The 11,868-nt window shown below is 46.3% G+C and overlaps 1 protein-coding gene across 1 annotated transcript; it reads right to left on the reverse strand.

The window, feature by feature from the left end:
• Positions 1-1,781: 1,781 nt before the first annotated feature.
• On the reverse strand, positions 1,782-2,726 carry LOC102567808 (olfactory receptor 2T27-like). The gene has a single exon (XM_006276911.3). The coding sequence runs from the start codon at positions 2,724-2,726 to the stop codon at positions 1,782-1,784; it is 945 nt and encodes a 314-aa protein (XP_006276973.3).
• Between the last annotated feature and the right edge of the window lie 9,142 nt (positions 2,727-11,868).

An 11,868-nucleotide genomic window follows, 5' to 3' on the forward strand; every position in this document is an offset into this window, starting at 1 on the left:
AGAATGGTAACTTAAGCTGGTTTAATAGTTGACAAATTGTTAAGTCCCTTATTGGAGTGCTTCTCGAAATATTTTCCCCTTGAATCCCCAGCGAGTCTCCTGAAAGCTTGTGAGCATTTTCTGTCATTCTGCTGCTTGGGTGTTTGGTCAGTCTTCTAGTCAGACCAGCAGGACTGAGCCAGACTCACCAGAGCTGGCAGTGCTTCCATTGTCCTGTACCTGGCTTCATGGACAAGGCAGTGTGTTTCTATCATGAGCTATTTGCTCCTTGCAGCTTAGACCACTGCCCATATGTAAAGTCTGGCAAGCTCTGTGTAACCAGGTCCTTAAACTACCAATGAGGCTATATCTACATTATCAAAATTATCAGGCTAGGCAATGCTACTGTTAAGTCCACTGGGCCATTTGGTGTATGTTACTCCCCACACCAGAACCAGAATATTTCCTTTCATGTGCTCCTGTGAAGGTGGGTGGGAAGGAAGGACCAGTTAACCCAGCATGTTTGAGGACACCGTTGACTGGCAAGACACGTTTCCTATGTTGATACATCCTTATCATATTAATAATGACTACCCAGCATTTTGTATCAGTGGCCCAGGATGAGATGCCATTTGGCCCTGGACATGGAGAATAATTTTTAAAAATGTATCACATTATGAAAAGGTTATTATATTGTCTTCCCAAAATAAAAATACAATCAGTTCCAGCAGTAGGTGTCTGACTATACATCATATGTTTATTATGCTAAGCATGTCACTGCCTGAACCACACAGTAATAGCCTGCTTCTGTGACAGGGCAGAGAGGAAGGGGAATCCTTAGCACAGTGGGTGTAATTCAGGGCAATGCTACCTGTGACTGCATCTGTACCACATCCCCAGACCTCCTGAGTACATGTTTCTGCCCACCCGCCCCTGCTCTGTCTGTGCCAAAGGAGACAGAGGCGAGGAAACAGTCCTTAGGGCACCACCTGCACCACTTCCCACCAGTTCTGCAGACAGAGAGCTTCAGCCTGGTGCTGGAGGTGCCCTGAGGTGGCTTTACTGCTTCATCTCCAAATTAGTCAGGTGCCAAGCAAAAGCAGGGTGGCTGGGGCAGGCTCATTGGTGGTGGTCAAATGGGTTCAAAACCAAGGCAAGGAAGAAGACTTCCAGGCCCAAAGTACTGACAAGGAGCTGCTGGAAATGACCTTGCATAAGCACTTGACCTATTTCTTGCAGAAGAATATCAGGGTTTGGAGAGTGCCAGGGTGATGGCTACAGAGTTGTCCAGTTCAGTGCAACAGGTGGCACCTTAAGCTCCATGAGCCAGATCTGTCCCCCCAAGAAGTCCCAACAGGTTTATAGAGGGTCTATTGGTGACAGACCTGTGGTGGCACCACACAAGCCCCTCTACTCTGGAGCCTGCTCCTCTGCCACGTCCATGCTTCCCTCACTGCACAGGGTGTGGGAATCGGCAGTGAAAATGAGTGCTGGCAGCCGGTCACTCCAGGGGGAAAGACTTGGATCTTACAGCCATGCCTGGGTTGTAAGCTGTAGTGCTCACAAGCAAAAGGTTACTAATCACTATGCCTAGATAAATGGCCTATAGTAGTGGGGACGATGTCTTGAAACTACTTCCAAAGTCAATGTGTGATAGGAGAGTCTTTGTGCCCCTGATTTCCAGTGGGATGTAGACCATTAGCCAGGTAAGCTATTTTTTACAATACAATCACCACCTAAATGTTCCAGAAAACCCTTGCAGCAGCGTTATCAACTTTGACCCCATCCAGTACCAAGTCCTGTCAGTTTTGCTGGAGAACTCTGCATTTCATAACCAGCTTCCTTAGGGCTCTCAAGACATCCCTGTTTCTCAGGCTGTAGATGAGTGGATTCAGAACTGGGGTGACGATGGTGTAAAACACAGGGGCCATCTTGTCTTGTTTTGGTGAGCGAGGGGCATTGGGCCTCATGTACGTGAAGATGGCAGCACCATAAAACATGCCCACCACAGTCAGGTGCGAGGAACAAGTGGCCAGAGCTTTCTGCTGTCCTTTGGTTGACTTCATCCTCAGGACGGTAGAGAGGATGTGAATATAGGAGGCAAGTATGATGGAAGAAGGGATGAGGAGCAGCACAATGCCACTCACAAATACCAGAGTCTCATATTGAGAGGTGTCAGAGCAGGACAGTTTCAGCAGGGATTGGACTTCACAAAAGAATTGGTCAATAGCTTTTGAAGCACAGTAGGGCAGATGCATGGTATAAACTGAATGGATCAAGGCATTTGCAGCTGCCCCAACCCAGGCCCCAGCTGCCAGGCCCAGGCAGACTCTCCTGCTCAAAAGGAGAGGGTATTGCAAGGGGTTGCAAATAGCTACGTACCTGTCATAAGACATGACTGCCAGAAGGAGGCACTCTGCTCCTCCCGTTGTCAGTGAGAGGAAAATCTGAACCCCACAGCCAGCTGGAGAAATGGGGTTTCCTGGGGTCAGAAAGTCTGCTGACATTTTGGGGACTACAATCAGGCTCTGACAGATGTCCATGAAGGCCAATTGACTGAGGAAGACGTACATGGGGGTGTGAAGGGAGGAATCCACCTGGATTAGAATGAGCAGGAGAGTATTCCCAGACACGGCAGTAACCAAGGCAAGCAAAATGATGGCAAGGAAAAAGGAGTGAGCTTTGGTGTGGTGCAGGAGTCCCAGCAGAACAAATTCTGTTGGTGAACTTGCATTTTGTGTCTCCATTTCCTCTTCTACATGGCTGGGCCTGAAGCAGTGGGGAAGAACAAGGCTTTGTGGGATATGCACACACTTTTTACTGGGTAACGCTAGTGGGATCTGAGGCAGTCACTGGGCTGTCCCTCCTGTGAAAGAAATCCCAGACATGAAGGTTGATAAAATACACTGGCTCATTTCCTTGGAAATTGTGTTTAGTTAGTCTAAAGATTGTTAAATAACATGTAATTTAATTATCTAAGGATTTGCATTATGTAGCTGGAAGCCCATTGATAGGTGGAGTTGCAGTGATTTAATTTTTGGTATACATATGTTGCAGGTGTGGGATGAGCTGCAGTGTTGTCAGGAGACACCAGAGCCAGGTTTAATCCAGTTCACTGCGGTACCGGTTGCAGCCCTGTCATGGCAATGCAGAAGTCAGCACACACTGAGTGTGCGGCCTTGATTCAGGGAGCATAATTCCTTAAGATGCCCAGGTTAATCTTTCTTTATTTCAGCAGAGATAACTTTGGCACTTGTACATGTGATGCCATTAACATGTGCACATGATGACAAATGTCACTTTCTGTGGCTTAATGGTGTCACAATATACAAATGCAAGACCTTTGGAGGTTTTAAATGACTTTGCATTGCTGGAAACTAAACTACATACAAATGTAGTTTAGTCTGCAACTTTACAAATTGCAATGATGCAGCTTTCAGTTTACCCCATGACCGCAGGAAGGCGGACAGGCTCTTCAGAGAAAGAGGATTGGGCCCCTTGCTGCTTTTTCCTTCAGCAGGCACCTGATCCTTTATTTTTTTGGTGGAGACTGCCTGCTTCTCCCGTGTCTGGGAGGCAAGTTACCAGCAGGGCAAGAAGCCCATGAGATCCTGGGGACCCCGGTCCTTCCCCCTGCAGTGCAGTGCCCTTTGGGGCTGCCAGGCCAGGGTGCTAATGAGCCAGGTGCTGCTCCAGATCAGGGTTGGGGAAGAGTTGAATTCAGCCAGGTGCTGCATTTGAGCTGGGGTAGGGTGGGGTAGGGTAGGGTAGGGTAGGGTGGGGTGGCCATCATAGAGGGCATTCTGGTTTTCTGATACTCTTGAAGAGAGAAACAGAGGACATAAAGGCATCTGGTTTCATATCAATAGAGGATAAAGGACAACTAGACTGACCTCTATGATGGCCACCCTGCTGCTGGAGCATCCATCATCCCATGCAGTCTTCCCGCTGCCTTCCCGCTGCCTGGGACCACCTGGGAACAGGCTGGCTTGACCCTGGGGCAGTGCGGGGAGAGAGCAGGAGTGCGGCAGGGTGTGCTGGCCACTGCAGAAGGCAGCAGGGATGGTGCACAAGGTGCTAGAAGCCCAACGAGCCCGAGCTTCCCCAAGCCCTCTCAGGCTTCCTGTGCCCCGTGCACCATCCCTGCCACCTTCTCCACGTGCCAGCACACCCAACTGCCCTCCTGCTGTGTCCCATGCTGCCCCATGTGCAAGCCAGCCCATTCTCAGGTGGTCCCAGGCAGCGGGAAGTGAAGGGAACAGTGCACGGGAAGCTGGAAACCCCGGCGGGCTCGGAGAAGAGTTGCATCTGGTCAGGTTATGCCTCTGAGCTAGAGTAGCACCCGGCCCACTCCCAGCCTGCCCAGTGGCCCCTGAAGGTGGCACCACTGTGGAGGGAAGGATCAGGGCCCCGTCCAGCTCAGGGGCTGCTTGGCCCGCTGGCAGCTCACCCCCCTGCCGTGAGCAGGCTCCAGCTTTGACAAAAATAAAAAAAGGGTAGGGCCCATCACCATAACATGACAGAAAAAATACAAACGGTTTAGTCCTCACTGTGTTATTCGATGCTTCAACATTTCAGTTTAGGCGGCATCGAATAAACGCCCCCGTCACGTGGACAAGTGCCCGATTGTGTTCACCACTATCACTAGAAGGAGGAGGAGTAGCTTGAGAGGGCAGCTCAAGCACTGCCCACGGCGGTGTGAAGAAAACCTCTCTTTCCCAACACCTCAGCATTTAATAAATAAATGCTAAAATCCCTCTCTGTGCATTATCCCATCTGTTCGGCCGTTCTGGTGGGACAATTTATATTTGAGGGAATATACAGTGAAAACATCTGCGCACTGTAATCTAAAATTATGAGGTAGGTTCAAGAGTGCCAGAAATGCCCGGAGCTATGGGTGGAGGAGGTTGAATTTTTTTAACAGAATATTTGGCTATATGTTAATCATTTCAAGTAATTTTACTCTGGAAGTAAAATGGAAAGCTATAACTTTCTATTAAGCATTAAAAGCAAGTGTGCCACCATATATGCTTTTAATAGAAGATTTTCCTTAGCTTTAGTTTTTTACTATTCAAGTGCTCCAATTGATACCCCTTAAATACATGTGAATTTGGGGGGGCAGGTACTCAGCTTTTTTTTGAAAATCAATACAGAGCAACTTTGGCAACCAAAACAGATGTTCAGTAAATCATAAGGATTAGATAATATCAAATATAGGGATATAAATGGAGAAGAACAAATAAAGTACATGACAGAAGCAGGTTAAAGATGGAAAGCTGTTTTAATGAAAACTTGACATTTGGATATTATTTTAATGTTTTTTTCATTTTGCTACTACTTTCAAGCAAATAATCTTGTGTGTACTAAAAGACTATTGAAACATAATTAATACAAAATATGTCCATCAGCATTTCCATTAACATAAATGATTTTAGGGTGCGGAACAATTTAGGGGGATCCCACTCAATTTATGTATTCATTCCAAAAATGTCTAGTGAGTGACCATGTGACAATGCCAAATACCCTGTGTGGGGTCTCATTTGAGCGCTACAGGTACAGCACCAACACAATCCGTATTCAGAAAATAGAAGTATTACTCTCTGCCGCTCTGTACCTGTGCAGCTGCATGTTGGCACAGAAGGTGAACGGAGGCTCATAAACTGCAAAGGTAGAAAAAAGGGGAAGTGAAAGCCTCGCTCCTCCTTTCCTGGTTGTGGGACACAGGGCTGTGGAGTAATTTAAACAAAACGTCCCTTCTGCTGGATGGGTTTGAAAGGCATTAGAAATGAGAATGCATTAAGTGGTATTATGAATGTAAATATGGATACATTATAATGACAACATTTCCATTCATCTCAATCCATCCAGGATTTCATATGTGTTTGAAATCCAGGACAAATTGAAATGAATGGGAAGTTTGTAACTGATGTTAGTAGAGCCAGGATTTTACTCCTTAAAAGCAAGAATTTCCTCTTCCTCCTCAATTTTTCTGAAATGCATCAATGTATATAGAGATCCTAGCAGGAATTTTCTGTGTTCATTAATATTGCAAGGACCAAATAATTAATAATCTTATCTGCCTCTTTTCCACAGCATAATTATCATATAGTAACTTGTTTTCAGTTAAAAAATCTAAATGAAATTAAATACATCTCCCTAGTAGCACTGCTAGTAGATGTAATAATTAGAAGTAATTATATGTATGTTTAACTTTAATTAAATATAGCAGGTGAAATATCATAGAATCATAAAATAATTAGGGTTGGAAGGGACCTCAGGAGGTCACATCTAGTCCAAGGCCCTGCTCAAAGCAGGACCAACCCCAACTAGATCATCCCAGCCAAGGCTTTGTCTACCTGGGTCTTAAACACCTCCAGGGATGGAGCTTCTCCACCTCTCTGGGTAACCTGTTCCCGTGTTTTACTGCCCTCCTCGTGAGAAAGTTCTTCTTAGTATCCAACCTAAACTTCCCTTGCTGCAACTTGAGCCCATTGCTCCTTGCCATGTCATCTGCCACCACTGAGAACAGTCCAGCTCCATCCTCTTTTGAACCCACTTCAGGTAGTTGAAGGCTGCTATTAACTCCTCTCTCAGTCTCCCCTCCTCTAGACTAAGTAAGTCCGGGTCCTTCACTCTTTCCTCATGAGTTATGTCCCCTACCCGCCTCACCTAGGATTTCTTCCCCACCCTCCCATTCCTAGGTTATGCCGGTATAAGAGAAAGGATCAGGCAATTTCTACCTCCATCCTCTTTTGTACCCCACTTCAGGTAGTTGAAGGGTACCTCTGTATGTGTCGAGAAACATTCATGTGACCAATTCTCTATGATTATTATATGCAGATTTTAAAGTAGCATAAACGTTTGATGTGTAATTCAGAAACACCTATTCTTACATGCCATAGTTTATATAAAACAATCACTTACCTTGATCTGTTTTATCCCATCCTTGGACCATTCTAGAAAAGAGCGAAGTTCGATTTCCAGCCAAAAATAGGGGGCTCTCTTTGAAAAGAATCTCTCAAGCCAGGCGTCTTCCAGGTCTCTTCTCCTGTTTTCTACTTGTCGCATGCTTTCTTTTTCCTATCCCAGAGGCATATGACCATCTATAAGAAATGAATAGTTATTAGCTCAAAAGCAGTTGCAGTAGTAAATAAATGGGCAAGCCACATACATCTCTTTTGGCCAGCTTTAATTTAATATAATAATTTAAAGGTAATTAAAAATTAAAACAGCATTTTTTTAGTATATGGTAATGGTCTTTTTCTAACACAGGACACTGCTTTAATAGATTTTCAGGCATGAATTGCATTGAATTTCCAAAAGCAAAATGATATAACAATGATTCAGGCCTTTAGTCTGAAAAAATGAACAGTATTTTAATCTGTTGAAAAAATACAGCATGGACAAGATTTAAAAAAACAAACAAATTTGAACTCGGTATTAAACAAAACACCTTTCTATTGAACAAAGGAGCATATACCTCTGACTCTTAGATGTGTTTCTGGAGCTACTCAAATAAATTACCTAGTAGAGCGGAAGGAGAACTTATTGAATGAAATGCAGTCTTTCAAAAAAGCCAGGTCCAACTTGGAGCCATGACATCACTCACAGGGATAAGTTCAAAATCTAAGGGGAATCTTGTCCCTAGTTGTTAATTAAGTTGTACTTTCTCTTCAGTTACTTGACGACTCTGCAGATTTCTATTTGGGAGAATGTCTTGGCATCCTCTGCCTGGGGCGAGTGAGGGCAGAGAAGAGCATTTCAGAAAGGACAAAAGAAAACTTTTGTCAGTTTTACTTCAGTGACATTTTAAGAGGTTTTTTTTTTCCTCTTTCCTGTGGGAAATGTCAAGTTTTAATGTTTTCAATCCAAAGCAGAATGTGAATCTCTGGGGTAAAGCGTCCACACCTGAGGACAGGAGGGCGATCCAGGCTGACCTTGACAGGCTCAGGACATGGGCGGTCTAGAACCTGATGGTGTTGAACACCAAAAAAATGCAAGGTTGTCCACCTTGGGAAGAAAAACCTGCAGCATCCTTATAGGCTGAGCAGTGCTACGCTGGCTAGGGTGAAAGAGACTTGGGGGGCATGATTGACCATAAGATGGACATGAGCCTTCAGTGTGATGCTGCAGCTAGTAAAGTGAGCAAAACACTGGCTTGCATCCATAGATGCTTCTCAAGCAAGTCCCAGAACGTCATTCTCCCCTTGTACTCAGCCTTGGTGAGACCGCAGCTGGAGTACTGCATTCAGTTTTGGGCTCCACGATTCAAAAAGGATGTGGAGAAGCTTGAAAGAATGCAGAGGAGAGCCACGCACATGATCAAGGGTCAGGAAAAAAGACATTATGATGAGAGGCTGGGAGCTATGGGACTCTTCAGCCTGGAAAAGCGCAGGCTCCGGGGTGATCTGGTGGCCACCTATAAGTTTATTGGGGGTGTTAACCTGGATCTGGGGGCATGTCTGTTCACCAGAGCGCCCCAAAGGGATGACAAGATCGAACAGTCACAAACTCCTCTATGACCGTTTCAGGCTGGACATAGGGAAGAACTTCTTTACTTTCCGAGCCCCCAAGTTCTGGAATAGCCTGCCATCGAAGGTGGTTCAAGCACCCACTTTGAACAGCTTCAGGAGACATTTGGATGTTTATCTTGCTGGGATCTTATGATCCCTACTCACTTCCTGCCCCTGGGGCAGGGGGCTGGTCTTGATGATCCTCCAGGGTCCCTTCCAGCTTTAACGTCTATGAAAATCTATGAAATCTTCTCACAATTTTTAGTTCTCTAGTTCAGTACTGTTCAACTTTTTTAGAGTTGAGGAAATAGTCACTAGACTCAAGGCACCCTCGATAACTTTTGTGAATTGGGTGGCACTCAATTTAAAAAGCTAATTTATATATTACAGTACTTCCTTGCACAGAGGCCAGGCAGTCGGGGTGGGGGATAATCTAGGCAGGGACATGCCGGAGTCTATGCTTATCTCCTCCCACCTTGCAGCACCCTTCAGAGGATCCTGCACTACCTCAGGGTGCCACGGCACTCTTGTACTGGACTTGCAATTCTGGGTTCTGGCATTCAGTACTTTTTTGGCCATCTAAGTGGTCATTTTTTTGGTTACCTACATGGCATTTTGGGTGCTTACATGCCCAGGGGAATTCTCTTCCTGGATACATAGCCCAGTGCATGTGAATAACTAAGCATGGCTAGGTACGTGCACAGCCTGAATGTGTACAGTAGCAAACACAGCACATTGGAGGGGTTGACTAGATGACTCCATGAATAGAGACCTACGAAATTCATGGCGGTGCAATTTTTGCGGAAACCACCAATTTGGGCGGGCTCTGCCAAAATGACGGGGTATGTGAAAAACAGCAGACTCTGTCATTTTGTTAGGCTGGCTGCAAAAAGCCCAAAACAACCTCTTCCCCGCCCCCTGCCCCTCCCCCTCCTCTCTCCCTGCAAAAAAATACTAATAAAAAAGAAAATGCTGACTCCCCAGAAGGAGCCAGCAGTCTTCATGGCACTGTGGACCATGGCACAGCCTGCCGGGAAAGAGGGAAGGGGCTGCCGGCAGGATGGCTGCCACCTCACCCCTTGCCTCTGATTGGCTGAAAAGGCTGGGAGGCGGGGATCCCCCATTGACCTGCTCCGGGTCAGCAGTGGCTTCCAGGCTCTGCTCCTCCCTGCCTGCCCCGCAGGTCTCCCTTCAGTCTGGGAGCAGGTGCTGGAAGGTGGGATCCACTCCCCATTCCTGTTCCCCGCCCTGCCCCTGGATCAGCTGTGGACACTGGGGGTAGTAGACACTCGGCCCTTCTTCCAAGCAACCCCTTGATGGAGAGTGTGGAAGAAGAAGGGCCTACTGGTGCTGGAAGGGAGAAATGCTGAGAGGTGAGAGGAGGAGTTTCCCTGCTTCACAGACTTAAAAAAGTTGCCTGCCACAGGTGTTGTGCTGGCCTCCAACCAGTCAGCATTCATAATTAGGACCTATAAGTCAGGGACCAGAATCAGTAGCTCAGAAACAAGCTGGCATTAGGGGCTAGACTCAGGCCCTGAGAGATAGGGCTGGCTCAGGAGTAGTGCAGGAGTCAGGAACTGAGTCATAATCAGGAAGAAACCAAATGTCAGAAACCAGGCTCAGAAAACAGGGGTGCAGGGAAAGGGTTTGGGAGCAGGGATCAAAGTCAGGGCAAGCTTCAACCTCACAAGGAAACTTAGAGCTAAATCCTATTTCACCTTGATGTGCCAAGGTGGCATCTTTGTAGTTTGATTATGGCAATTTTGGGCACATATACAAAATTCAGATTGTATTTCCTCCTGTGCTGGACTACGGTTGTGCACCCAACATACATACCTGAAGAAAAATGGAGGCAAAGAAGAAGGTCTCAATTTTCTGGAGTTTCGTGCTGGTAAGCACATCCGCAGCTGATTCTGTTATCTCTGGGAACTTATGCAGCCATAGTGCCCTGAGCATGAGCAAGTCTAGGCCTGGAAGAGAAGCCCAGGGCAAATGTAGCTGCATACAACAGTGCATAAATGCCAAAAATCTCACTAGCATGATTATGTGGACACCATGTAGGAGCATGAAGGAGAAATGGGATTTATCTCTGCTTGTGCAGTCAGTCCACTACAGTTTGTCCTTTCGGTTTGAAGGTGGTATTGGTTTCCTGCAAGCACAGCAGCCAATGGTTTGTCACCATGATTCACTCCCAGCTGGGACAATGACTTAGCATACCGTGAAGGAAATCTTAAGGGAATAGGCTTCACAGGACAAGATTGTTTCCTTAAACAGTAATACACGGACTCTCCAGAAGACCTGACAAGGACTTGAGGATGCCTGGTGCACTGCAGACTACTGAGGAAGATCTGGGCAAAGTAGGTGTCATGGGCAGGGGCCTACTGGTACTTCTGTGCCTTCCTAGTTGTTCTGGATGAACCCCTCAGTACTGGCCCAGTCTGGCTTCAGTCTCCAGTGACTAGCACCCAGGTCATGTTTTGCTGGAATTAATGTGTTTTGTGTGGATGAATTTCCATTATTTGGGCACCCTTGACCAATGAGATACAGACCCACAATTCATAAAGCACTTCTGAACTGCTTTTATTCAGTTGCTGCAAGCCTGCACTAGACAACATAGATTTGGATATGACACACACCCTAAAACATAGCACGTGACTGTCTTGCCCGAAATCAACCTACCCTAGCATAGTAACTTAGGCTGGCCGAATAGCTGTCAAATTAAGTCCCTTGTCCCACTCTGACAAGTGGCTACTGGAAGTGACTCTGCCTAAATATGCTGACCTGTTTCTTGCAAGAGAATTTCAGGGTTTTGAAGACGGCCACGGTGATGGCTACACAATTTTTCAAGTTCAATAAAAAGGTTGGCAACCTGAGGTCCACAGCACACATCTGACCCACAAAGAGGTTCCAGCTCGCTCATAGAGGGCCTATTGCTGACACAGACTTGTGCTGCACCACACAAGCCCTCTGCAGTGCTCCCTCTCTACTCTTGAGCCTGCTCCTCGCCCACATCTGTGCTTCCCTCACTGCAAAGGGGTGGGAATCTGCAGTGAGAATCAGTGCTGTCAGCCGGTCACTCCAGGGGTGAAGACTTCCAGCCTATAGCTGTGATTGGGTTGTCAGCTCCAGCCCTCACAAACTAAAGGTTATGGATCCCTATGTCTAGATAAGGGGCCTATACTATCAAAGATAATGTCTTGAAAACACTTCCAAAGCCATTGTGTGATAGGGAAGCCTGCATACCCTTGATTTCAAGTGAGACAAGGATTATTAGGCAGCTAAGTAAATTTAAAAATACAGTCACCTCTTAAATGTTTCAGAAAACCGTGCTGGCAGGAGCTTTGTCTACTCTGACCCCATTTAGTACTGATTCCTA

The sequence above is a fragment of the Alligator mississippiensis genome, chromosome 11 (assembly GCF_030867095.1).
Source record: "Alligator mississippiensis isolate rAllMis1 chromosome 11, rAllMis1, whole genome shotgun sequence".
In the NCBI taxonomy this organism is placed as follows: Eukaryota; Metazoa; Chordata; order Crocodylia; family Alligatoridae; genus Alligator; species Alligator mississippiensis.

Excerpts from the sequence above, each read along its gene's own strand:
- LOC102567808 (XM_006276911.3), bottom strand. The coding sequence starts at position 2,726 with ATGGAGACACAAAATGCAAGTTCACCAACAGAATTTGTTCTGCTGGGA.